The sequence below is a fragment of the Erinaceus europaeus genome, chromosome 9, assembly GCF_950295315.1.
Source record: "Erinaceus europaeus chromosome 9, mEriEur2.1, whole genome shotgun sequence".
Classification (NCBI taxonomy): Eukaryota; Metazoa; Chordata; class Mammalia; order Eulipotyphla; family Erinaceidae; genus Erinaceus; species Erinaceus europaeus.
The window spans coordinates 15580339-15608161 of record NC_080170.1 but is presented as its reverse complement, the minus strand read 5'-3'; the positions used below and the strand labels follow the sequence as shown (position 1 = coordinate 15608161).

Genomic DNA, 27823 nt, shown 5'->3' with positions numbered 1-27823 from the left:
TGTGAAAACGTGGTGTGTGCGTTTTGTTGTTGTTATTTTCCTGTTTTGGGGAGAAATAATCGCCAGGACACATGAAACGTTGGCGGGAAATAAATTGTTGCTCAGGATGGAAATTATTTCCATCTTGCCGAGTCTTCCCTCAGGTAAAACAGTGAGTCCTAGGGCCATTCAGGCCAGGCCTCCTCTCTGAGGCCTCCATGGACAGCTTCCCTTGCCCCTGCCTCTGCAGAGTGAGTGTGTGTGTGTGTGTGTGTGTGTGTGTGTGGCTGTGTGGGGCGGTGTGGGGCTGTGGGGTGGAGAGGGACTTCCCAGGAGGGGTGTTGAGAGGAGGCTGAGTCAGGTGGTGGTTGATCCCTTTGGTCCTTCATGATCATTCCCCAAGACACATGGGCAGGATTGAAGCAGATGCTCTGGAGCCTCTAAGCTGAGCTCGTGGAGTCCAGGCCCTCAGACCGCCAATTCCCCTCCTTGGTGTGAGTGTGTCTGGAGTGGAATGATGGGGCTCTGAGTGAGAACCAGCAGGGACAGCCAGGCGGCCCCCAGGCTTTGTGCCTGGCTGCCAGGCAGTGAAGTAGGAGCTGTTCTGTGGGGACCTCTAGTCCATTCTCCTCAGGTGGAGCAAGTACAGGTGCCTCTCACTCTCTTTCTTCCTCCCTATCTTATTCTCCCATATCAATTTCTCTGTTCTTTCAAACAAATAAACAAGAAATAGGAAAAAATAGGTGCGATGGATTGGTCATGCTGGTACCGAGCCCCACATGATAATCCTGGTGGCAATAATAAAAATCGAGAGAGAGAATGAAAGAATAACAGTGATTCCATCAGACTGATAGCCACGTGTCTGTATGTAGTTTGTAATTGATAAGGAAATGTACCTGCTCTAATGTGCTGTCTGCCATCCTTTTGTAGGAAGTGGAGGAGGAAGATGTGGTTGTCCCCTCCAGCCTGTGTGTGGCCGAGGGTGAGCCCAGAGCTCACATGGAGCAGCTGGTTATCCAAGATGCCCCCATACCCCAGGAGGTACCTGGTCTCTTCTCTGATCCTCACTGGGGATGTGATTTAGGTGGTGGTTTGTTCTGATCCCAGTTTGGCATAGTCTTATGTCTCTGCATTTTAGTTGAAGTTGTTTTGACTTGTGTTCAGAGCCATCTCCCCTTAGATTAGGAGGCTGCTGAAATGACACCCTCATTCATGGTTTTTAAATCCCTACATTAATTTTCCCTCTAGTTTGTCAGATGTTCACTGCTAGCCTCTGTCAGTGCTTTAAGCATTTAGTGCATGTCTGCATTTAGATTTTATTCACACTTATTAACAATGGAAATGTCAACAAGACCTGCTGCACTTTGATGTTTTGCTGTCAACAATTGTGTAGTGTGAAGAACATCTCAAGAAACCTGTTTGCTTGCAGGTGGAGCAGCTGGAGCTTCTACACAGTGATCCTGAGGAGGGGAAGAGTGAGCAAGCTCAAACGAATGAGGAGGATCACATGGAGGAAGAGGAGTTGCCCAAAGAGGCCAAGGAAGAAGAACACAATAATCTGAGAATGTTGGAGGCAGAGTCAGAGAAGGAAAAATCTTCAAAGGAGGAGGAAGTTGAGGAAGTTGAGGAGGTGAAGGAGGAGGAGGAGGAAGAAAAGAAATCAGAGGAGCAAGAGGTGGAAGAGGAGAACATATTGGAAGAGGATGAGATTGAAGAGGAAGTGGTGATGTTGATGAACATAGAAGATGAGGAGGAGGAGGAGGAGGAGGAGGAGGAGAAGGAGGAGGAGGAGGAGGGGAATAAGAAGGAGGACAAGGAGGAAGAGAAGGAGGACAAGGAGGAAGAGAAGGAAAAAGAAGAGGAGGTAAAGGAGGAGGAGCAAGAGGAGGAAGAGCCAAAGGAGGGAGAGGAAGGAAAGGATGGGGAGAATGAGGTACAGGAGCAGGATGAGGAGGAGAAGCAGGGACAGGAGGATGAGGAACTCACGGACACCAAGAAGGTGGAGCATCCTGTGGAACTGAAGGGGTTTGGAGAGACCCAGGAGGCTTCCAGAGAGGTGCAGCTGTGTCTCTCTGAGGAAGGGGAGCCCTCCAGGCAGGTGGGTGATGAGTTGGTTTTGAAGGAGGGACCCGGGATCCTGGTGGTGCCCTATTTTCTTTGGGGAGCTCCTGTGGGGTCTGGAGGGTGATTTGTTCTGTACCCCATTGAGAATTGTTCTCACCTCTCCACTTACTCAGTGCCTGAAGTATCAGGATTGTTCGCAGTGCTAATAGGCCTGAGATTGCCTGCTTCTGAAGTGTGCAACATTCACTTTTAAAAATCTCTAATTATTGCTTTCTAGATCAGTGAACTCTTTCCTGTTTTTACCAGTGTTCTTGATCCAAGAGTCACTGTGGTTTAGAAGGACTGACTTCTTTAGTCCAAGCAAGGGATAGACTCTGAGATTGAGGAGAGAGTAACATACAGAAACAGGATGGTGCCACTTATTTTATTTAAATATTTATTTATTGGATAGCAATAAGAGAAACTGAGAGGTAAGCAGGAGATAGAGAGGAAGAGACAAAGAGAGTCACCTGCAGCACTGCTTCACTGTGGTGCCGTGCTCCCTTGACCCAGGGTCCTTGCTCAGGGTGACCTGTGTGCTTTTCTGGATGTGCCATCACCTGGCCCCCAGCCAGGCTCTTTTAAGGTGATGAAAACCAACCTTCACCTGTGTCACACACAAGTGTTAGGGGATCTGAGCAGGACCTTGTGACTGCCCTAGCAGTGCTCACAGCCCATGGGGAAAAAGAGCAGACCAAGAGGCTGTGTGAGGTTGGGGTCCCAGGGGTGGGGGCAGAGGTCCTCACACAGCTGGAGCAGGAAACACATCTTCTGTCTCCATCTCACACCTCAGATCTGCCCATCTCCTGTGATCATTGCTCTGTCCTGAGTGGTTCTTGATGACCTTCCAGAACACGGTCTCAGATGCAACAGCTTGCCTTCCTCTTGCTTTCTCTCTTCCACTTGTGACATCATTGTTTTCCTAATGGACATAGTATTTCTGACGAGGAGAAATCAGTGTGGCCCGGGTTGAGCCCCAGCCTCCAGCACACTTGGAAGGGCCACAGTGCTGTGGTATCTTATCTTTCTATAAGTTCATGAAAGAGATGAAGCTCAATGATGACAATTAAACAAAAGTAGAAGTTACTGCAGCAAGTATTACATTGAAACTTTGTAGAAAACTCACACTAAAACCCTCAGCATGTACATTCAACAAGTTTATATTATAGCTGGCAGTGTCATGTGGTGGGTATTCTAGGCATCTTATCAGGTCTACTGATAATGACATTCCTGTGGGATTCAGACTGTGGTGACCCCCCATCACAGACATACAGAATCAACCCTATAGAAATCACATATGTGCCCCAGTGTATCAGGCTACTGTGGCATTTGCTGGACACGGATCTGATCTAGTTCTCAGAGGAGGTGAAAACTGCATTTCAGCTTCATGCAGTCTTCTGTGGGGCTGTTCTGTAAGTAATATTGCCTGCAGACAAAGACTATAAAGATTGTAGTGGGAGACAGGATAATGGTTACTCAAAAATGTCTAATGTCTGAGGCTCTTGAGTTCTCAGCTTCAATTCCCACAACCACTATAAGCCAAGGTTGAGCAGTGCTCTGATCATTTTCTCTCCCTCCCACCTACCCCATCTCTCTAATTAAAATAAGTAAATAATAGCGAATGGTCTCACTTATTAGCTGAACTTAATAAAGCAGGGAGGGGAAGGGAGAGCACAAAGTGAACATGAACTGGATATGGTGTATTGCAGCAAATCTTATGACTCTGGGGAAGGAGGGAGGGAGGGAGAGGGTGAATATGAAGAAAACTTTGGGAGCCTATTTCATACTGAAACTATAAGCATATGTCAGTGATTGCTCTGTAAAGCATCACCCCCTCGATACAAGTGAATACATAAAATTGGAACAAAGAAAGTGTAATGGTTTTTTAAATTAATTTCAAATTTTCTTTTTTCTTTTTTTCTTTTTTATTTAAGAAAGGAGACATTAACAAAATCATAGGATGGGGGGATACAACTCCACACAATTCCTGCCATCCAATCTCTATCTCCCATCCCATCCCCAATAGCTTTCCCATTCTCTATCCCTCTGGGAGCATGGACCCAGGGTCGTTGAGGGTTGCAGAAGCTGGAAGGTCTGGCTTCTGTAATTGCTTCCCCGCTGAACATGGGCGTTGACTGGTCGATCCATACTCCCAGTCTGCCTCTCTCTTTCCCTAGTAGGGTGGGTCTCTGGGGAAGCGGAGCTCCAGGACACATTGGTGGGGGAAGCCTGACCGGCATCCTGATGGCATCTGGAACCTGGTGGCTGAAAAGAGCGTTAACATACAAAGCCAAACAAATTGTTGAAGAATAATGGACCCAAAGGTTGGAATAGTGGAGATGAAGTGTAGGGGGGGTACTCACTGCAAACTCTAGTGTACTACTGCTTTCAGGGTTATATTTTGCCCTAGGTTATGGATATGTGTGAACATATGCTCTATCTCCTGGAACCTGGTGTATATTTAGGTTTTGGGACTTTGTTAGGAAGTGAACCACCTGGGATGGAATTAGAGAATGCTATGAGAGGAAAGGTCTCACCCGTAATGAAGCTGAAGGGTTGTCATTCCACACCTGAAGTCTCTGGACGCAGTCTGAGCTGAAGCATGTTGAGGTGGCACTTGTTGTGTTGATTAGGTTGCGATCGGCTGATGCAATATTATTTGATAAGAATTGGGAGAAGCATGCGGGAAGGTGGGCCCTACCCTAGGGTCCCAGGACTAAAGGACGTTTAGGCTCTATAGTGGAAATGTGAGGTTCCTGCTGTCTTAGGGTTCAAGAAGACAATGGATAGTTATTAACATCACATTATTTAGTAATTGGATTAACTTTGAAAAGTCCCTTTGTTAGACATACAATCAGGTTTTCCCCCTCTCATATTAATTAGTTATTTATATGATTACAATTTAATGGGAGTGTACACAAACACTATTCCCACCACCAAAAGATTGTGTCTCATCCCACCCTCCCGCTAGATCAGGAAGCCGCATGTTCACCCTCCCCCTCACCACAGGGTTTTTACTTTGGTACCCTACTTTCAATTTAGTCAGATCCTGCTTTTAGTTTCCCTTTCTGATCTATCTTCTTTCTCAACTTCTGCTGATGAGTGGGATCATCCCATACTCATCTTTATCTTTCTGACTTAGCTCACTTAACATAATTCCTTCTAGCTCTGACCAAGATGGGTCAGAGAAGTTGAGTTCATTGTTCTTAGTAGCTGCCATAGTATTCCATTGTGTATATAGACCACAGCTTTCTCAGCCACTCATCTGTTGTTGGGCACCTGGGTTGCTTCCAGGTTTTAGCTATTATGAATTGTGCTGCTGTGAACATAGGAGTACACACCTCTTTTTGGTTGGGGGTTATGGAGTCCTTGGGATATATCCCCAGGAGAGGAGTTACTAGGTCATATGGAAGGTCCATGTCTAGCCTTGTGAGAGTTCTCCAGACTGCTCTCCACAGAGGCTGGACCAATTTACATTCCCAACAGCAGTGCAAAAGGGTTCCTCTGTCCACACAGCCTCTCCAGCATTTGTTGCTGCTGTCCTTTTTGATGTATGCCATTCTTACAGGAGTGAGGTGGTATCTTAGTGTTGTCTTTATTTGTATTTCTCTGACAATCAGTGACCTGGAGCAGTTTTTCATATGTTTGTTAGCTTTTGGATCTCCTCTGGAGTGAATGTTCTGTTCATAACCTCTGCCCATTTATGGATGGGGTCATTTGCTTCTTTGGTGCTAAGTTTGCTCAGCTCTTTGTATATTTTGGTGATTAGTCTCTTGTCTGATGTATGGCATGTGAAGATCTTCTCCCATTCTGTGAGTGGTCTCATTGTTGGTGTGATAGTTTCTTTGGCTGTGCAAAAGCTTTTCAATTTGATGTAGTCCCATTTGTTTGTTTCTGCTTTAGTCTTCCTTGCAATTAGGTTTGTTTTATCAAAGATGTCCCTGAGCTTTAGGTGGGAAACTGTTTTACCAATGTTTTCCTCTAAGTATTTGATTGTTTCTGGTCTAACATCCAGGTCTAGAAAGTGTGATTGTTAAAAGAAGTTACACTGATCCCTGCTTTGTCTAGAAGAATGAGCAATTTTCTGTGGAATTTAAAACTTCTTTTATGAAAAAACTTAAAACTTCTTTTTGCATTTGTTAGGATTTAGTTTTCTTTTTTCTTTTTTTTTTATATAAAAAGGAAACACTGACAAAAAATACAGGATAAGAGGGGTACAACTCCACACAATTCCCACCACCAGAACTCTGTATCCCATCCCCTGCTTTGATAGCTCTCCTATTCTTTTACCCAATAGGCATATGGACCCAGGGTCATTATGGGGTGCAGAAAGTGGCAGGGCTCTGGGGAAGTGGGGCTCCTGGACACATTGGTGGGGTCATCTATCTGTCCAGGGAAGTCCGGTTGGCGTCATCTTAGCATCTGGAACCTGGTGGCTGAAAGAAGAGTTAATATATAAAGCCAAATGATAATGAACAAAGAAGTAGAGAATGAGAGGAAGAAGAGAGAGAGATCGTCAGTCATGAGCTTCTGTAGAATTCCAAGTTAATTGTTCAACTCCTCCCCACCCCCAAGAAATTATTGATGTTGATGCCTGGTCATCACTAATCAAGGCCAGATTTTTTCAGACAAGAAAAGACTGCCCCACTAGGGAAAGAGAGAGACGGGCTGAGAGTATGGGTCCACCTGCCAATGCCCAAGTTCAATGGAGAAGCAATTACAGAAGCCAGACCTTCCACTTTCTGCAACCCACAAAGATCCTGGGTCCGTACTCCCAGAGGGGTAAAGAATCGGGAAGCTATTAAGGGAGGAGATTGGATATGGAGCTCTGGGGGTGAATATTGTGTGTGAAAATATACCCTTCTTACCCTATAGTCTTGTCAATATTTCCATTTTATAAATAAAAAAAGATGGACAGTTGTATAGTGAGGGCAGCATCATAACAGTGAGGCTTTCCTCAGTGTGGGGGAGGCTGGGCTGGAAACTGGGTTCTTGTGCAGCAAAGTAAACACCCTCCTACGTGAGCTATCTTGCTGGCATGGGCTGACATTTCCTGACAGAGGAAGACTGGGAGGGGAAGAGACACCCCATACCAAGCGTTTCTCAATGCCATCACACACCCATGTGGTGTTCCAGGACTTCAAGCCTAGGTCATGTGTTTGGCATAGCAGGTGTCTCCCCAGATATCACCACCCTCAGACTTTTTGTTTTCTTTTAGAAGATTCTTTGACTATAGTTTCTGATTTAGCATCAAAGTATTTGATCCACTTGGAATTTACTTTTCTGTTTGGTGAAATATAATGGTTCAGTTTCATTCTTCTTAATGTTTCAGCCCATTTTTTCCAACACCATTTGTTGAAGAGACTCCCCTTTCCCCATTTAATAAGTTTGGGCACCTTTGTCAAAGATTAGATGTCCGTAGGTGTGGGGGCTTCCTTCTGGGCTCTCAATTCTCTTGCACTGGTCAGTGTGTCTATTCATGTTCCAGTACCAAGCAGTTTTGATGACAATGGCTCTATAATATCATTTGAGATCTGGGAGTGTGATGCCTCCAGTTCTCTTCTTGATTCTCTAGACTGTTTTGGCAATTCTAGGTCTTTTCTGGTTCCAGATAAACATTTGTAGCATTTGTTCTATTCTCCTGAAAAATGTGGTTGGGATCTTGATTGGGATAGCATTAAATTTGTAGATGGCTCTGGGTAGTATATACATTTTGAGAATGTTAATTCTTCCAACCCATGAACATGGAATATCTTTCCACTTCTTTGTGTCTTTTTCTATTTCCTTGAATAGTGACTCATAATTTTCAGTATACAAGTCTTTCACTTCTTTGGCTAGGTTTATTCCTAGATATTTTGTTGTTTTAGTTGCTATAGTAAAAGGAATTGATTTCTGGATTTCAACTTCTTCCAACCTAGTGTTTGCATAAAGGATTGCCACTGATTTTGGTATGTTAATTTTGTAGACTGACACGTTATTATATTGCCTGATAATTACCAAAAGCTTCCTGCTGGCTTCTTTAGGTTTTTCTATATATACTATCATATCATCAGAAAATAGGGAGAGTTTGACGTCTTCTCTTCCAATCTGTATCCCTTTAATCCTTGCTCCTGCCTGATTGCTATGGCAAGAACTTCCAACACTATGTTGAATAGTAATGGTGATAGTGGGCAGCCCTGTCTAGTTCCTGATCTGAGGGGAAATGCTTCCAGTTTTTCACCATTGAGTATGATGTTAGCTGTAGGTTTCCTATATATGGTTGTTTTTGTTTTTATATAAGAACACTGCTCAGCTCTGGCTTCTGATGATGCTGAAGATTGAACATTGGACTTTGGGCCTTAGTATTTAAAGCAAATACTTCCTTAGAGGAGGTGCACAGTATTTATTCCGTTTGGAGAGAAACATCTGTCTGAACTTCCAGCTTCCCCAACATTTATGCTTCATCAAAATGAATTAGTAGACTTCTGCAGTTAGAATTTACTTTAGTTTATTAAGCATAGCACCAGCTAGGTGATCTGATTGATGCTGATGCTTTTCTCTGTCTGTAGGTGGACAACGAAGACTGTAAATCTTCTCAAACTCTGCAGAACGAAGAGCCCCGAATGAGGGTCTTTCATGTCCAGGTGGAGATAGATGACCCTCTGGATGAAATTGCGCTGACAGTGAATTTGAACTTAAGATCCAAGGTGGTGCCTGGGGTACTTCTGGTGTCTTATATGTGGATTTTAATTTAATAATACCATGTTCCTATACCTTGTCTATACCTGTGCACTGAAGCTCACAAGACAGTGCAGAGGGTGCTGGATGGTGGTGCACCAGGTTGAGCACACATGTTACTAAGCACAAGAACCCAGGTTCAAGCCCCTAGTCCCCACCTGCAGGGGGAAAGCTTCGCAAGCAGTGAAGCAGTGTTGCAGGTATCTCTGTCTCTCCCCCTCTCTACCTCTCCCTACCCTCTCAATTTCTGGCTGTCTCTCCAATAAATAAAGATAATTAAATTTTTTAAAAGAATGTAGAATTTTCCTTAGAGATATTGAGTAACTTTTCCAAATTTTTTAAATTTGTTTTTTTGAAGGGGATATAGATATCTTGCATTATTTATTTATTTATTTATTATTATCTTTATTTATTTATTGGCTATACAGGGTTAGAAATTGAGAGGAAGGGGAGACAGAGAGAGAGCGAGCGATAGACACCTGCAGCCTTGCTTCACCACTTGCAAAGCTTTCCCCTGCAGGTGGGTAACAGGGGCCTGAACCCGGCTCCTTGCACACTGCAATGTGTGCACTCAGCCAGGTGCACCACCATCCGGCTCCAATATCTTGCATTTTGATGTAATTTAATGAATTTATTTACTGAATAGAGACAGAAATCAAGAGTGAAGAAGGTTATGGAGAAGGAGAGAGAGAGACACCAGTAAGTCTGCTTTACCACTCATAAAGCTGCCATCTTGCATATGGGGATCAGGGGCCTGAACCTGAGTCCTGGAATGTGATAATGTGTGGGCTCTCACTGCTATGCCACCATCCAGTGGTCTGTTCTTCCATCATGTTTTCTTTTATCCCTCAATCACTTCCCTCCTATTTTTTCAGCTATTGAGTCTTATACCCCAGTGTCTTTGATCTAGAAGTCACTGCTTCTTGCAATGATTGTCCACAACTCCCAGTGGGAGTTAGTATCCTTTTGTAAAAGAGGAGAGAATTTCCCCCAGAAATTAGAGTGTCATTCCCTTTTAGAGACAACAAGAACTGATTTGTGATGAGCATTTACTGCAATCCATTCACCTCTTTCATAAGTATTGGGTGGGCTTGATTTGAGCCTGCTATTACCCCTGCGCACACAGAGGCCCCAGACCTGAGGGAGGCAGCCGGCCCAGAGGCAGTGTCACAACATGGTCACAGGTGTGTAAACAGGGTCCACACTGGGATGAGGAAGCACATCCCCTTCACCTCACACCTTATATCTGTTCTGACATTCTGCGTTTAATATATTGGCCAGTACTGATGTTTGCATTTTTAGACCTATTATCTGTCCATTTCAGTACATGCATCTCTCCTCCTAGAGTTTTAAGGAAACATAGGAAGGTAACACATTTATCAGTTTACTAAATCTTTTATTTTCTATGGAATATTTTAAAAAGCAGTGAACCCTATATGTTATGTGGTAGAAAAAAATGGTAGGGAGTCAGGCGGTAGCGCAATGAGTTAAGCGAACCTGGTGCGAAGCACAAAGACCGGCATAAGGATCCCGGTTCGAGCCCCTGTCTCCCCATCTGCAGGGGAGTCACTTCACAAGCGGTGAAGCAGGTCAGCAGGTGTCTGTCATTCTCTCCCCGTCTGTGTCTTCCCCTTTCTCTCCATTTCTCTCTGTCCTATCCAACAACAACGACATCAGTAACAACAACAATAACTACAAGAATAAAACAAGGGCAACAAAAGGGAATAAGTACATAAATAAAAGAAAAAAATGGTCATTGTAATATAGGTGTTGAAACTCAACGGACACTTCTCGTGTGAGGATAGTTCTCGCAGAAACATCACTGGTGGCTTTCATAGAACCACGAGACTTAATCATGAGCTTGTCTTTCATTTTTGATATCTGATAATTGCACTCTTTTTAATTGTCAAGTGTTTTTAATACTGAGAAATGATTGACACCAGGCCACAGAGTATACATCTCTGGAGGGAATCCATATCATCTACCTTCATCAAAAGCTCTGTGTAGCCCCCACTCTCTACCTGGCACTGCACTGTGAGCTCCAGGTGTCTGTTGTGTCCATTACTCTCATAGACGTCCTGTGGGTTTAGACTGAGATTGTCGCCCCATCTCACAGACAAATAAAATCAGGCCTAGAGGTCATGCACTGCACCAGGCTGGCATGGGGTAGCAGCTACTAGGTGCACAGGCTGGATCTACGTCTCAAAGGTGGTGAGACTGTATTTTGGCTCCCAACAGAATTCCATTATGATGTTCTGTAAATATTCCCTTTATTGAGCATGGCTGATTATATGTTAAAGTTAGTATTAAATCTTTTTTAAAATTATTCTGCCAATAAGAATTTAAAAGGTTTTGACACAAAGTATTTTCTTTGATGTATAGTAAGTTTTATAAATTTACATTTAGAGTATTTTCTTTTTTTGGTTCCTTAGACTGAGTGATCGAAACTCACCTCTGAGCCCTCTCAAAAGACATGTCCAAACTGAGCTTGATGCCTCAGAAATCCTATATGCCATTACTGGACTAAGTCTTTAGCAGAAATTTTATTTATTTAAAAAATTTCCAGGGAGACTTAGGTAAAGCATACAAGTTTAATCAGAAGTGCTAGGTATAAATCAAACTAGAAATAGTACTCTCCTCTGGAAGAAAACTTGCATTCATAACAGCTGGCAAAGCAATAATTCTTCCATTTTGGACTGACTCAGTAGAGGACTGTGATTTGATTTTACTTTTCTTTTTGAAATGAGACCGGCTAGAAGATCTCTAACATCTTGATGCTCTGCTCTGATCTTGTAGAGGGAAGCTGAAGACCAAGGGACATCATCAGAAAGGCAACAGGAAGCTGAGTCCAGACAACTGATCTTTATGACCGTCAAGGTCAAGTGTACTGGGAGGAAAGTAGAGCTGATTCTGAAAGTGACCATCGTTTCTGATAGGGTGCGTTGGTTTCTTTGGAGAACTATGGGTGTGTGTTAATGTTGATGGTGATTTAGTTCCTGTATCTGGTTTAACATTGACCATAACGCTGTGAATCCATGTCCACAGAATAGCTCAGATTCTTTTTAGTGCTATTTTGCAGAGATTAGAATGCTTCTGATATGTCACACTTCCCCAACATTCATGAATACCTAAGTCAAATACATCTTCTAATAATCTTCCACTTTAATGTGTTGCATTGTAAAATTTCTTCAAATTTTGGTTTGATGATTAAGAAAATTTAGTACTAGCTGGGGGATATAGCAAAATGGTTATATAAAGAGCTCTCTGACCTTAGGCTCCCAGCTGTTAGGTTCAATCCCACAAACTGGTAAGGAAAGATAAAGAGAAAGAAGGGAGGGTGGTCTGGGAGGTGGTGCCATGGATGAAGCATTGGACTCTCAAGTATGGGGTCTTGACTTGATTGCTAGCAGCATATGTACTAGAATGATGCCTGGCTCTTTCTCTCTTTCCTCCTGACTTTCTTATTAATAAATAGATACGATATATAAAAAGAGTGGAGGAAAGAGTAGCTTAGTCTAAACCCTTCTTTAATTGTTCTCTGAAAGAATAAACAAGCTTCTGCAGAAAATTAATTTTATTCTGTTATAGTACCTTTTATCTGTAGTGGTCTTTTTGTGGCTAAACCTCAGAGCAGGAAGTGGTATTTCTCAGCTGGCAAACTCCCAGACAAGCATTAACCATGGCTGAGTACTGTCTTTTAGTCCCAGGAATTTCTTCCCTCAGCTCCTTTCTGTCCAAGAGCCACACATGTTTGGACTCACCTGTAGCTCGTTGAGTTTTTGAAGAGATCCCCGGTAGTCAGTTGCTGAGTTTCCAGGTGACTATTGTTGCTTTTCCTAGTTGATTAGGAGAGCAAAAGCCAGCTGCTGCCATGCCTCCAGAAGTCCCACCTTGTATCTTTATAAAGATTGAGAGGTTTCTGTTTACATAGAGAGTGAGCACTGCTCACAGCTTTTGAATGGTACCATGGTTAGAACTTTGAACTTTGAAGTATGTGAGTTTTTTGCCCCAGCTCTGGTCTATTGTCTTAGCAGAAAATTGATTGTAAGAGACTCCTTTGAAGAAATTAATGTAAAGAGGCCTGTGATATTTGCACATTGACATCAAGATGAAGAAATAATCATGCATTCTTAGGAAGAAAAGTTGCTAAAACAGTTGTACTTCCACCAGAAATGCCTTCACGTCTGCAGCATTGATTTGTATTTTATTAAAATGGGAATGACTGGAAAATGCCACATTTTGACTTTTGTTCTCATTTTGTAGGTTGAGAGTGTACAGCATATTGTCATGGAAGAAGCAAGAAAGGAGGAGGAAACAACATGGCGTTGGGACCTGAGCGTCCATCAGCCAGGAAATCAGAGCAGCCCTCCTCCAGATATGGCACTGAACCCACTCATGTCACCAAGAGTGGCGAGTCTCAGGGCAGACGTGGCCAAGGTGCTGTCTTAGTGTCTCTGGGGATGTTCTGAGAGGATTTTCATCTGGATTTGTTCTGTACCCAGTTGAACTCTGCTCTCATGTTTCTTCTGCCCATGAGTCCACAAAATAGTTTGGATTCTCTTTCCATGCTATGCCAAGAGATTGGAATACTTAAATGTGAAGCCTTTCAATCTTTTCAAATTCCTCAATCCACTTCCCTCTAGTTTTTTTCAGCTGTTCACTGTTATTCCCCAATAACAGTGTGTTTGTTCCAAGAGTCACTGCTCCTTACAGTCATAGAAACCCACAGCTTCAAGAAATTATAGATTCTCTGAGCAAAGGAGAGAATTTTCTTCATAGACAGCAGGAAAGTGCCATTCTCTTTCAAAGACTTGACAACTTAGAGTGGAACAAGTCTTCCTATAATTTGTTTATTCAGCTGTTCAACTGGTATTGTGTGACATGAGCTTGATGAGTTCTGGCATCACAGTGCTCACAGTTCATGGGGGCCAGCAGATCAGGAGGCCAGATCACTATATGTGTGGGGCTCGGGGGGTCCACACAACTGGAGGAGGAAGCAGATATCTGTGTGTGTGTGTGTGTGTTTGTGTCTCATATCTGTCCTGTGTCCTCTTTTTGATATATTTGTCTGTACTCAAGCCTGCATTACTTTGCCTAATGATTGAAGTAAATATCATTGGAAGGTAAAATATTTAGTATGTTCACATTCCTTTTTACAATAAGCTATTACAGAATTACAATAAGACTAAATTACAATAATAACAAATTACAATAAGCTATTACAGAATTACAATATGCTATTACAGAATAGCTATTTGTAACTATCAATGACCGTGACAAGTCATTAATAATGAGAACTGCCATTGTAATAGTGGTGGTGAAATTCACCTGAAATATCCAGTGTGACCATGGATGGGTCACTTTCATAGAGCCCTGAGTTGAATGTTTCAATTTTGATTATTTCCCCCTTTTTAACTGGATGTACTATTTCTAGAAAGAGATTTGATTGAACCATCAAGGTAGTTCACCTGGGAAGGTGCCTACTTTGCCATGTGTGTGATTCAGGTGTGAGCCTGGTCCTCCTTGCACTTGGGGCAAGCTGTGGTCTCCCTCCCTCTCTCTTTCTCTCTCTCTCTCTCTCTCTCTCTCCCTTTCTTTCTATCTGAATAGTTAGCCATGATTGGATAACAAGATAGATTATTGAACCACCAGTAGCTTCTTGTTTTAGTGATAATATATATATTGTAATTAACTTGCTAGTAAAAGGGAAATTGAGAGACTGAGAGATAAGAAGAGATTGAGAGAGGGAGATGAAGAGAGATACCTATAGCACTGCTTTTCCACTAGTAAAGTTTCCCCCCAGCAGGCTTCAACCAGGATCTTTGCAAGTGGTCAAGTGTTTGCTCAACTGAGGGCACCACAATCCAGCCCAAGTAAACTATTTTTTTTCCTCCAGGGTTATCGCTGGGGCTTGGTGCCTGCACTATGAATCCACTGCTCCTGGAGGCCATTTTTCCCATTTTGTTGCCCTTGTTGTGGTCCTTATTGTTATTTTTGCTGTTGAAGTTGTTGTTGCATAGGACAGAGAGAAATTGAGAAAGGAGGGGAGACAGAGAGGAGGAGAGGAAGATAAGACACCTGCAAACCCGCTTCACTGCTTGTGAAGCAACTCCCCTGCAGGTGGGGAACCCGGGGCTTGAACTGGGATCCTTATGCCTGTCCTTGCACTTTACACCACGTGCACTTAACCCGTTGCACTACTGCCCGACCTCCAAGGATACTATTCTTTAACAACCCTAAGCAGCAGCTTTGAAAAGCTCTTCCTGTCTCCAGGTGCACTGAGCTGAGCTCTCAGAATCTGTCCCATCATCAGAAGCTCACAGATGTTCCTGTGACTATTCTTTTACTGTATCACAGGCAAGCCCAGTCAGACAAGAGACACATCTTTTACACCCAAGGTGGCACAGCCATGAAACCCTGAAGTTTAGTTACTCTCATATAAAATCTTAGCCACTTGGGTCTCTTGATAGCTGGTATTTCTCTTTTCACTTTTTATTAGGGATTTCATACTGACTCATAAAACTGAGTTAGTAGGGGAATGATTCCACACCATTCCCACCACCAGAGTTCTGTGTCCCCATCCCTCCACAGAAAACTATGTTACCTCTCCCAAGATCACAGATCTGGGTTGACTGTTATCTGTAATTATATTTTTATATATTTTCCCATTTTTCCTATGGTTCTACCTTCTCTTTTCTGAGTCACACCTACAGCTATTCCTACTTTGTAATGTCTTTCTTTTTCCTCTTCTCTCTCTGGGTCCTGATGGAAAAGGAGTCAGAGCCCTCTGGTCATCTTCCTCTGATATTTCTCCCCCTCTTGGTGTGTGGACCAACTTTTTATTTTATGTGCAGCAGGTGGAAGCTCTAGCTTCTGTAATTGTTTCTCTGCTGGATATTATATCTTTCTCTAGTGGGTCAGGGCTCAGGAGAGGTTATGTCCCGGGTACACTGGTGAGGTCTTTTCCCAAGAAAGTCAGATGGAAGCATAGTAGCATCTGCAACTTCATGCCAGCTGTTATTTCTGAGATGATCTGAGTCTGTTGTTAAGTCACAAAACATGTATCTTCTCCTTTCAGGCTGTAGCCAGAATGGAAGCCGATGCAGAGGCAGGTGGCAACAGCTCAGGGCATCCCACTCGGCATTATTTTATAAAAGGACAAAGTGCTCAGGAATGGATGGACATGCAAGAGTAAGGAGCGGGGACTCCCATACACCACCAATTAGAAACATGCTTGTCTTGCAGTTTTCACATTCTGACATCCAGGACTCCTCTCTTGGGGGAGGGTGGAGGGTGAGAAGTGAGAATACTGGTTTTACAGAAATGCCGGAACATTCCTCTGAATCTGTTGAAATGACGCTGTCATTGCGCCTGCCGTTGCTGCAGGGTTGACAGTGAGCTGGTGAGTTCCAGTGGAAGATTTCTGTCAGTTTTAGCAAAACATCCTGTCCTCAGCTTGTAGACCTCGACTGGTTGAGAGCTTCCTTTTCTTCTTGGCCCATTTGCCATGTTCCCAGCATGTTTGGGATGTTCTATCCCTGGGGGGCAGTGAGTCTTCCTGGTGCCTTGTGTTCTTTGTATGGCCAGAGCTCCAGGTGCTCGTGGGGGCTTCCTCTCAGCTTCCATCTGTTCTGCTCCCAGTGAACTCTTTCTGGAAGCATTGCCTGTAGAGTGTCTGTTCTCTGCCAGGCTGTGCTCCATGAAGGACATAGTGCTCTCTGACACTCAGTCCGTGACTGGTCTGCATTGTTTTCCATTCAGGGCCCAGTCACACTCAGAGAGCTTATTGGAGCTGGTTAGAGGACTGGTGTCTCTGCTCCCAGTGAGGAAGGGGTCCTGCCATGGGGGTGAGATGCTGTCTTCTCTAGACTGTTTGCAGCCCACGTCTTCCTTAGATGGAGACTCCACATCAGAGAGGCTCTCAGCTTCCCACAGGGCTGTCCACTGGAGCATCCTGGGGAGCCTTCCTGCCTTCTGCTTCATGCATTTTGCACAGAGGGCCTGACAATGCATTTTGTGTAGTGGGAAGTATTCTGGTTTGTGTGTATGGACTGTTAACTGTGATGAGGCACTTTTTAAAAGTTTTTTTTGTCTCTCCTGAAAGCTTGCCAAGCTTTCCATTAGGTAGGCTCCAGTTTTCAGGCCAGTGTGTAGCTGTGAAGACACCTCGGAGGAAGAAGAACTTTTGGACACGGTTACGGAATGTTTTTAGGAAAGTAAGTACAAGATCATCCTGAGTCCTTCACAAATGGTGGTTCCATTGCAGTGCGTACTCCCAGCAACTGTTTTGTCCATTGGCCTGGGGGGTTTCCATATGTGTCTGCTTTGTACTTTGTCCTTATTCCCGGGGTGGGGGGGTGGTTCTTCAGGGTGCAAATTTGAGGAGATCCATGTTTCGTCAGTGAGTGCAAACGTGGACTTTAGAGTCATTCACCAAACTGAATACAGAGTGTCAACTCTCCTGAGGAACTTGGAGACCTTGGAAGTTATAAGTCCTATTAAGGATGCAATCAAAGGTCCAATAAATCATTTAGATCATTTAAGTCATTGTTCAAAAACTTGGCCAATAATACAAGACACAGGAGTGTCCTTCCAGGATATGGTCTTATTTACCAGTATCCAGACACCCAGTTGAGCCTTGAGAAGTATCAAGGAGTCAGATGAGACACTCAAAGTCACAGAATAATGTAGACAGGTATATAGACAGTAGTTCAAACACTCTATACTTTTGAGGGTATCATTATATAATAATTCTGCCAATAGCTATAACATGTAGCTATAACTGACACAAGTTTGAATATAATGTGTGGAATTATACAAAAGCATATATTTAGCCATATTTTGGGAGGTTCCTGAAAAATTTCCTGTCCAAGTGGTTATTTTACAGATGGCTGCAGGCAACTCTCATAAGTCCCATTATTCAGGTCCTGCTTGTAAAGGGGAAATTAATAGATGAGGTCATGGAGGAGCCAATCCCTCCTCATTCATGCCAGGCCATTAAACCAGAATGATTGGTAGAGAATCTGTGAAAGGTGTGGGTTCCAGACTACCTGAGAGATAGAGTCACAAGCAGTGGCATTATACTTGTCAGAATAATTATTTAAAAAATTCCCATGAAGAACCCAGTCCACCAATCCCTATTTTTTACCTAGAATCATGATTTTCCCATGAGGCACCCAACATTGAGTCCAGTAAGTAAGAGAGAAAACATAAGTAGGAGAGAAAACATATGATATGGTGCCACAAAGAGTGTCAAGAGATTTCCTTTCCCTGTCAGTGGTTTTGAACTCGTGGTGACGGACACAATCACCATCATGTCCAGAAACAGGTTTTCTGCTGTCTTATGACAGCCTATATCATGAAGGACTTTTTCACCTTTTTGGGTGAAAAAGTGTCCTGGACTTCCAATGTTTATTGTCATCTTTATACCAAAGTGGTTAATTAAGTTCAATCATTGTTGAATTGGAATAGTGTTGATCAGCTCTAGTACATATCTCTCTTCGTGGCAAATTCAAAAAATTTAAAGTAAATAATGTTATAGATAGTTGTCTTTGTACAAGTGATACATTTCCCCTTTTAATTTTTTAATAACTTTTTTTCAAAGTACCATGGACATGTTCAATTATGGCTTCTCTTGAAGATTATAAGGAATACCAGTAAGATGTCTAATTTTCCAGGAATCCCCAAATTTCTTAAAGCTGTGACTGGTATAGGCCGTACCATTGTCTATTCTAATTATGGCAGGTATTCCCATAACAGTGAACCAAGCTAATCAGTGAGATCTAACACGACCCACTTTTTCTCCTGACTGTACAGTAGCCCAGATAAAGGAGAACATATCAATGATGACATGAAGATAAGAATTTCAGCTGAAAAAAGGCACATGAGTTATATCCATCTGCCACACATAACTGGAACACAGTCTGCGTGGATTGATGCCAGAGACATGTGTGGCCACGTGAAGTGGCTGACACATAGGACAAGAAGTCACTACATCTCCAGCAACCCTCAAAGGAATTTTATAATGAATATGCAAGCGGTGGAATGAAGGCCAGTATGTTCCTTGTCTGGATAAATAAAGATAGGATGATTAAGAAAATCTGCCTTGTCATTTCCCCAGGTCAAATTTCCTGGGAGATTTGTGTGACCTCTTATGTGGGTGATAAAAAAAGAGGTGAGTTCATGCACAAATCATTTCTTGGATCCCAGTCAGCAGAGGAAAAATTACAGTGTGAGCAGAAGAGAGTAAACCTGTCTCCAAAGGTTTGGCATGGTTGACAGTGTAAGCTTAATCTGAAATAATATTTATGGGACTCTGTACAAATTCCAGGAGTGCAGCAAGTACAAATTCTGTCTGTTGAACAGAAGTTAAAGGTGTCTGAATGCTTTTATTTACATGGGGCCCCAAGATACCTGCTTTTCCATTAGCGGATCCTTCAATGAAATATGTTTCAGTCTTATGCAAAGGGATATCATGGACTGTGGAATTTATAATCCAAGACGTGCATTTCAGAAAATCCCAACATTTCCCTTTAGAGTATTGACAATTTATTTTCCCTACATTATCTGCTAAATTCTAGAGAGGTGGGTTTCGATGGCTTATTGGTGAGGTTTTCTGCCCCGGCCAACGGGGCGAGAACAGGGGCTAGGAACCCTGGGACCTGGAATGAAAGGGACAGGAGACACAAAGAATGACAGCAAGACAGGATTCTGAGCAAGCTGCCAAATTTTATTGTGTTTACAGGCATTATAAGGCTTTGGGAAAGGGGGAGTGCAGGAGGAGGAGGAGGAGGGGGAGTAATTATCAGGGTGGAATATCGCTTGCAACATACATAGCTGAAACTATGTCTATTAACTATAACTATGTTATAGTTAACTTATAAGTGTGTCACTTGTTTTCTGGTAAGTGGCCTACCTGCGGAGAAATAGAAACTTATCTCGAGGGCTTTCATTGTTTCAATGGCTTATTTTCTATCAAGCATAGAATGGCTCTTGGCAGTTGTCTGCCCAGTGATATCAGGTTGGCATCATGGTAGCATCTGCTCTTGATGGCTGAAAAGCATTAAGATATAAAGCAGAACAAATTGTTTAATAATCAGGAATCTAAAGGTAAGAATATAGCAGATGAGATTTGGGATATCCACTTTGGGAAATGTTAGGAAGTCTATTTTAGGTATATTCCAAGTGGCCCATGACTCCAATTTCTGCCTGAGGAAGACAGCTAATATGCAGGTGAGCTAAAGGTATTGTCTAGGGGAGATGGTTTCAGAGTTGGTAATAAAACAAGAAAGCTGCACTCATTACAGGAAGAGACTGCACTCATTACAGGACCAATATTCCATGAATGGCAAAGTGTGTTGACCCAGCCTCCCTACAGAAAGTGGGACAGCCCCTACCACTGTTGTTCCACATTGAGAGCAAGATCCTAGGAAAGGCCCACAGAGGGTCCAAGATGTTCTTCCTGATGAAGATGACCAGTGATGATGGAGAGAGGGGTCTGTAAGAAGTCTAGGCCCCATCCCATCTATATGGGAATCCCAGGATAATGAGGAGGGCCCCAGATGATGGGGAAGCCAGGTAATGACCAAGAGAGCTATTGTTGGAGAAATTGGTAGAAATTGTACCCATGGGTAGAATTTACTGTACCATACAAGACCTTACCATGATTTGAGTCATTTAACCCTATTTACAAATAACTATACCTTCTATACTGACAAGACGAGTTGTTTCTGGTCTCCCTGGTCTAAGATTATAGGTGATTTAATATTTCAAAGAAAATGTCATTATTAGAAATTTATTAATCATTTAATCCCACTGTGGAAATTCAATCAGGTTACCAATTTGAAACCTTCAGTGCTTAAATTGAAGGAATATAATATACTCAGAACTCTATGCAACAAAATATTTGAAACATTCGATTTAATTTTCCTTTCTATATTGGTTAGTGATTTGTAAGACTATAAGTAAATAAGATTGTATATTAACACAATTTCCACCACCATACGTCTGTGTCCCTACACCTGCCACCCTTTAATAAAGTTGAAAATCCACCCTCACCCTTCCCTCAGAGTTTTTTACTTTGGTGCAATACTCCAAACTCAGTGTCACAGCTACTTTGTAGAGTGTATTTGTGGGAATGAGAAAATGTCCCCTCCAGCAGACCTGTTGATGTGAAGTCATCATTCCTACAGGGCAGTATCACTGGATAGGATACCTGTCTGAGGAGAAGAGGGCAGGTTGCTTGAGAAACCCCGTGGGACACAGTGCTCATCCAGGTGCACTGGCAGAGGACAGACTGGGCACCTCCATTCAGACAGCACCAAGCATGGGGACATGCTACGTTCTTCTCAGCACATTGTCTTTGACCTGGGGCTTGCAGCATCCTGTGTTCTATGAACTCCAACCTTCAGTCTCCTCATATTTGTGTTCTAATTGAGTTGTTCATGCCACATACTCAGCAGTGGGAGACCCACTGCTTTGACACTGAACCAAACAGTAATCCATTGTCATATAAGACCCTAACTAATGAAGCCTTGTGCAAAAACTAGTTGACTGTAAAAATAAGCATTTCCTATAGGTTATTTTATTTTGTGTTGGAGCTGAAGGTTCAGATAAATGAAGCTATAACTTCTCGTGCAATGCTGTTGTCAGCCACAAACACCTGTGTGAAATATTTTATTCATACACTCTATGGGTATGAGTGCTTTTACAAACAAGATAGATTCCCAAAGCTCCATGAACCCAGATAAATACAAATTGTCAAAGTTACAAGAATCCATATAATAGGGGCCAGGTGGTGGTGCACCTGGTTGAGTGCACGTGTTCCAATGCACAAGAACCTGGGTTCCAGCCCTCAGTCCCCACCTGCAACGGGAAAAGCTTTATGAATGGTGAAGCAGGGCTGCAGGTGTCTCTCTGTTTCTCCCTCTCTATCTCCCCCTTCCTTCTAGATTTCTGACATTCTATACCCAGTAAATAAATAGACAGAAAATAAATAAAAATATTTATCAAAAGATCCATAAGACGTTCAGCAAAGCCTACAAGAAAACATAACAAAATCTCTGGACCTGAACTAACTCCAGAGCATGATTTAGAAGAATAATCAGACTAAAACTCAGTTCCTATTGGCTTAACACAGTGGCCTGAAGTCTGTGTCACTCACTCACTCTCCTCTCAGGGTGCCTCCTTAAACAAGAAAGAAACTGACAGAAGAATAAACATGTGACATTTCCCACATGTGTGTGACAACTATAAAGAGTGAGGCACACAAGGAAAATATTCTAATTAAAAAGGATCAGAAAGTATTGCATCCCATAAATAACATACTGATAACATGTTTTAGCTATTTAAGGAAGACTGGAAAAAATAGGAAATCAAAGTAATAAGGGAAATAGTACACTTGAAAAGTATTTTTAAAGTAAGTCCAAAGTCGTTAACGTAATTAAGCCTAACCCAGCAAAAATAAAGATGAAAAATAAATATATTAACAATGCTTTGGTAAATAGTACATGAGAATGAGCTGAAGGATGATAGATAGGCTTGACTATTAAGTTGTATTTCAAGATCAAACACATAACAGAGATAAATAGTATTGACTTTATAAAGCTAGCTTTGAATCCATGGATTTCCTTACTTATACAAATCAGCCTGTTCAATAAGGACTTTATGATAGGGATGGTGGACAGACCCAATCAGAACTGTCCAGCCTGCCCCACCCAATGGCTCATTCAATAAAGGAAGTTCATCACCCAGGGATGGGGCAAAATTACAGTTGTTAATCCCAACTGATTTAACTGAACCAATGGTTTTGCCTTTCAGAATTTGACTGGGAATAAGTTGTGGGCTAGGTAGTGGTGCAGCCAAAGCATGCACTGGGTTACAATGAACAAGAACCTGGATTTGAGTCCCCCTGTCCTCACCCGCAAGGGGGAAACTGCACTAGAGGTGAAGCTGTGCTGCAGGTATGTGTCTCCCTCATTCTCTTCCTTCCCTTTCCTTTCAATCTATCTGTGTGTATAAGTACATTTATTTATCTTAAAAGATAGCAAGAATTATTTGAATTAGTTGGATTATGGTGATTTAAGAGTACAGGTTTCAAGCTTCAAATCGATGAGACCACTCCTTATTTTTAAATTCATATTAAGAGGATAATGGGGTAAGTAAAAATTAGAAAGTTGATCCAACAACGCTCATCATGTGGAAGGCGGATAAAGAGAAATCATAAAGGCCTTTGTGCCACAAAGTCAAGCTCTTAACAGTTCTCATCTGTCTCCTCTGTGTTGTTTCCCTTTCCCACTTGAATTAGGCACCTGGTCAACCTCTAAGCAGCCAAGACAGCAGGCGCCAGGTGCCAGACTACACTGTGACGGGATTGCATTATGACACTGTGAACAGAAATGGGACTCCTGAAAGGTGCTATGAAAGGAACTCATAACCGTTCAGAGTTGTAACAGATACCATGAAAAATGTGGGGTGCAGCTCTGAAGTGTTACAGCTGTAGAGTGTTACAATTCTGGAGTGTTACAAGTCTAGAGTATTCAAGAACTAGACTGAGGCCGCATCCAGGGCAGGAAAGTTAATTTCTCCCCAGCAGATCCCAGTGGATACGTGCCACACCTGACTGCCTGTTCTGCTCTGGCCTACAGCTTTTATCCTTTTTATAAACTGGGTTTAGCCGGGAGCTGGTTGATTATAGAGTGGGCTTGAAAAGGGCACAGGCTAATTGGCTATCAGATGTACTGAATCAAAGGCGCAAGCTGGTTGGTTATAATCACAGTCCGCCAGAAGTGTACAGACTCAAAGGTGCGTGCGTGGGTACAAAATGGAAAGACACAAGTGGGTTGGTTACAATCTAAGTTCACCAGAAGTGTACAGATTCCGGGAAGTATGCAGGAATATTCATTTCAGTTGCTGATTTGATATTTGGTATATGACCTTCATATAAGTCTTGTGGCTCTGAACACTGAATGGATGGACCGTGAGAGGAGGAGGGTAAGCCCCTCTGTGCATTGGTCCATGCAGAGATACAGTGATGCTGGGCATTCGAAAAGCTCCAAAGGACGTCATTTACATGTGTTGGTTTTCAGGTAGGGAAAATAATATAATGATTCTGCAAAAGGCGTTCGTGCCTGCGGCTCTGAGGTCCCAGATCCAACCCTCTGTACCACTATATGGCAGAGTTAAGCAATGCTCTGATAAGAATAGTAATGTAATAATAAATAAAGGGTAGACAGCATTATGGTTATGCAGAGAGTCTCTTATTTATGCCTGAGGCTCCAGAGTCCCAGGTTCAATCCCCTAAGCCACCAAGAACCAAGGCTGAACAGTGTTCTGGTAAAATATGTAAATAAATAAATGTATGTATGTTTTGGTTATTTTTTTAAATTTACTTTTAGAGAATTTATTCACTTTAATGACAGAGAAATACAGAAAGAAAGATATAAAGCAGGAGAAAGACCAGAGCAATGCTCAGTTCTGGCTGATGATGGTGCTGGATATTGAACCTGAACCTCAGAGCCTCAAGCACAAAAGTCTTTTGTAAAGCATTATGCTATCTCCCCAGCCCAATGTGTGGTTATTAAGGGACATTCACTACTGAGCCTGGTGAACCCTGAAAAAAATCACACTAACACACATGGTGTATTAAGTGGCAGCACTGTCAGGTATTTCATGGAACTACTGTGTGGCATTAATTAACAGATGAAGCAAATGAGGCTGGGGAGATAGTGTAGCAGGAGGGCATAGGACTTGCATATGAGCTGCCCCAGGTCCAAACCCTGGCACCACCAATAGCCAGAGCTGATGTTATCCAAAATGTCTTATTTCTTTTTCTTGAGTGTTTGATGTTTTCCACTATTTCTTTTCTCTTTCTTTTTTTTTTTTTTCTTTCTTTTATTCCATCTCTCAAGTTCAACACTTACCTTAATATAGATGTGGTGGTCCCTTAATTTTTTTTTTCTGTTTTCATCAAGGTTCCACCACTACAGGTCAGTTTTTTTTTTTTCTGATAGAGACAGAGAGTAAGGGAAAGACACCACAGCACAGGGAGTCGGGCGGTAGCTCAGTTAAGTGCATGTGGCACAAAGCACAAGGACTGGCAGAAGGATCCTGGTTCCAGCCCCTGGCTCCCCACCTGTAGGGGAGTTGCTTCACAAGCAATGAAGCAGGTCTGTCTGTCTTTCTTTCCCCCTCTCTGTCTCCCCCTCCTATCTCCATTTCTCTCTATCCTATCCAACAACAACAATAACTTACAACAATAAAACAAGGACAACAAAAGGGAATAAATAAATATTAAAAAAAAAAGACACCACAGCACTGAAGCCTTCTCCAGTACAGCAGGGCCCAGGCTGGAATCTGGTTTGTGTGCACAGCCAAGCAGGCATACTATCCGGGTGAGCATCTGGCCAGCCCCAGTCATGGTATTTTCTTTCTCCCCCCCTCCCTTTTGTTGCCTTTGTTGTTGTAGCCTTGTTGTGGTTATTATTGCTGTTGTTGATGTCATTCGTTGTTGGATAGGACAGAGAGAAATGGAGAGAGGAGGGGAAGACAGAGGGGGAGAGAAAGATAGACACCTGCAGACCTGCTTCACCGCCTGTGAAGTGACTCCCCTGCAGGTGGGGAGCCGGGGGCTCTAACCGGGATCCTTATGCCGGTCCTTGCGCTTTGCGCCATGTGCGCTTAACCCACTGCGCTACCACCCGACCCCCGGTATTTTCTAATTGTCAGTGCACTGGAATAATGTTTCATCCATCTGGTTCATGTGCTTGACAGTGATAAGGGGGGTAAGGTCAGCAAAAGCAAACTGTCTTGGATCAGTAAAGGTCCAGACAAAAATGTCTCTGTAGAAAATCAAGCAACATTTACATTCTCCTTGAAAAAATGTAAATTAAGGCAATATTGTGAACCACATTGGGGGTTGCCTTACACTTTTCCCACAGTTATCCATTAAGTCTGCAAAGACTTTTTAAATTTATTTATTCATGAGAAATGACGAGAGAGAGAGAGAGAAAAAAAAGACATCATTCTAGTACATGTGCTGCCGGGTGTTGAGCTCAGGACTTCATGCTTGAGAGTCCAATGCCTTATCCACTGTGCCACCTCCCAGACCACTGCAAAGATTTTTTACAGCAGAGCTTTTATTCTAAGTATCTTGTGATAATATCAAAATAGAAACTGTTGCAATAGAGTGCTATTTCTCATGATAAAAATAGCCGTTTGCTAATTCTGTTCTTGACCCAACAGACGGACAACATAGTGAATCTAGATGCTGTCAGTTCCCAGTATGACTAGTCCATTTGGAATGCTGGAAGGAAATCATCATGATGTCTAGTGGAAGTTCCAGGCACTTTACCTAGCATTGTTTAATTCATGTTAGCGATGGTGACATAGATATGCACATTGAATATTCATTAAAGCCCATGTAGATGGATGACTAGTTTTTAAAACTCAGCCAAAGGAATGAGGGTGATTTCCCATTGTCCCCAAACTAATCTGTGCAAGAACCAGAATTCACATACTCAGATGTCAAAACCCAACTCAGTACTAGGACACTTGCTGCAAACAGAGACAATCAGGGAGTTTAGACTCCCATCTTTGCAGAATTTCATGAATGTTCTCTGACCTCCAGAAAATACAGTTTAGTAAATGCTTTCAGTTACTTTTTCAAGAAATAAGGTACATGCAGAGTTAGATATTATATTTAATTAAACTTTATTTAATAAACATCACATTCATTATAAACTACCAGTGAGTGGTCCGGGAGGTGGCACAGTGGATAAGGCTTTGGACTCTCAAGCATGAGGTCCCAAGTTCAATCCCCATCAGTACATGTACCAGTGTGATGTCTGGTTCTTTATCTCTCTCCTATCATTTCTCATGAATAAATAAATAAAATCTTTTAAAAATGGCATATTGCACCAAAGTAAAAGGCTCTGGGGTGGGTGGGTGGGGAAAATACAGATCCAAGAAGGATGACAGAGGATCTAGTGGGGGTTGTATTGTTATATGGAAAACTGGGAAATGTTATGCATGTACAAACTATTGTATTTACTGTTGAATGTAAAACATTAATTCCCCAATAAAGAAATTAAAAAACTATCAGTGAGATAAACAATATAATCTTACTTAAAAAATATTTATTTATTATATACAAAGAGTAATTGAGAGGGGAGAGGAAGGTAGAGAAAGGGAGAGAGACAGACACCTGCAGTCATACTTCAACACTTGTGTAGCTTTCCCTCTGCAGGTAGGGAGCAGGGGCTTGAACATAGATCCTTGTGCAATGTAATAATATGTGCACTTAACCAGGCATGCTACTGCTGTGCCTGGCTCCATACATCATCCTTTTTTTTCCCCATCCTTTTGTTTTTAAGGCTGGTGATTTTTTTATGTGAATTATCCCCAAGTCTTCCTTAGTGTAAATTAAGTCTTCCTTAGTTCTCTGTCCAAACTATCATCTGTGAGTAACGTGAGAAAAAATTACAGAGCAAATTTAGTGCACTGTGAATAACTGAAAGGACATCTGCAGGTAGAGAAAAACTTCTAAAAACTGAAGGTGAAAACAAAACACAAAAATACACAAGAGAGAGAATCCTTTCTGTCCCTGAGAACTGAGCTATTGTAGCAGAAAAATATTTGGTGAATGACTCTTTGGTCTGTGTTTGCACTCTCTGGATAAGCATGGATCTCCTCAGATTTGCTCCCTGGAGAAATCCCCCAGGGAAAGAGGTGAAACACAAAGAAGACACATATGTCAACCCCCTAGTCCAGTGGGCAGCACATTTGCTGGGGCTACCCACTGTGCTGGACTTGGCTCCTATGCAGGATTCTGGTGAATGGAAAACTCAGATTCTGAATGAATTCCCATAACGATGTCCAGAAACACTTCCTTGGCTGGTGGCTATTATTAGGTCTCATGCAGTTGCAGGAAAACCTGACCCAGTTCTGCAGAATCCTTGATAAGCTTTGAGGACAGACAAAACTTTTTAAAAAGTTCAGTGGAGAAACAACTACAGAAGCCAGACCT

The 27823-nt window shown here is 42.5% G+C and overlaps 2 protein-coding genes across 2 annotated transcripts in view; one reads left to right on the top strand and one right to left on the bottom strand.

The window, feature by feature from the left end:
- The window catches only part of ARF1 (ADP ribosylation factor 1), a 442994-nt gene that overhangs the window by 282160 nt on the left and 133011 nt on the right, over positions 1–27823 (bottom strand). The window lies entirely within an intron of this gene.
- Positions 1765–27823, top strand: part of LOC132540281 (uncharacterized) — a 30543-nt gene continuing 4484 nt past the window's right edge. Inside the window, exons 1-6 of the mRNA XM_060197070.1 lie at positions 1765–2077; positions 8631–8768; positions 11596–11736; positions 13063–13236; positions 15878–15990; positions 16186–16201. Of these exons, the coding sequence (XP_060053053.1) occupies positions 8685–8768; positions 11596–11736; positions 13063–13236; positions 15878–15990; positions 16186–16201 (528 nt within the window). The 5' untranslated portion in view covers positions 1765–2077; positions 8631–8684. The remainder of the gene's footprint in view (positions 2078–8630; positions 8769–11595; positions 11737–13062; positions 13237–15877; positions 15991–16185; positions 16202–27823) is intronic.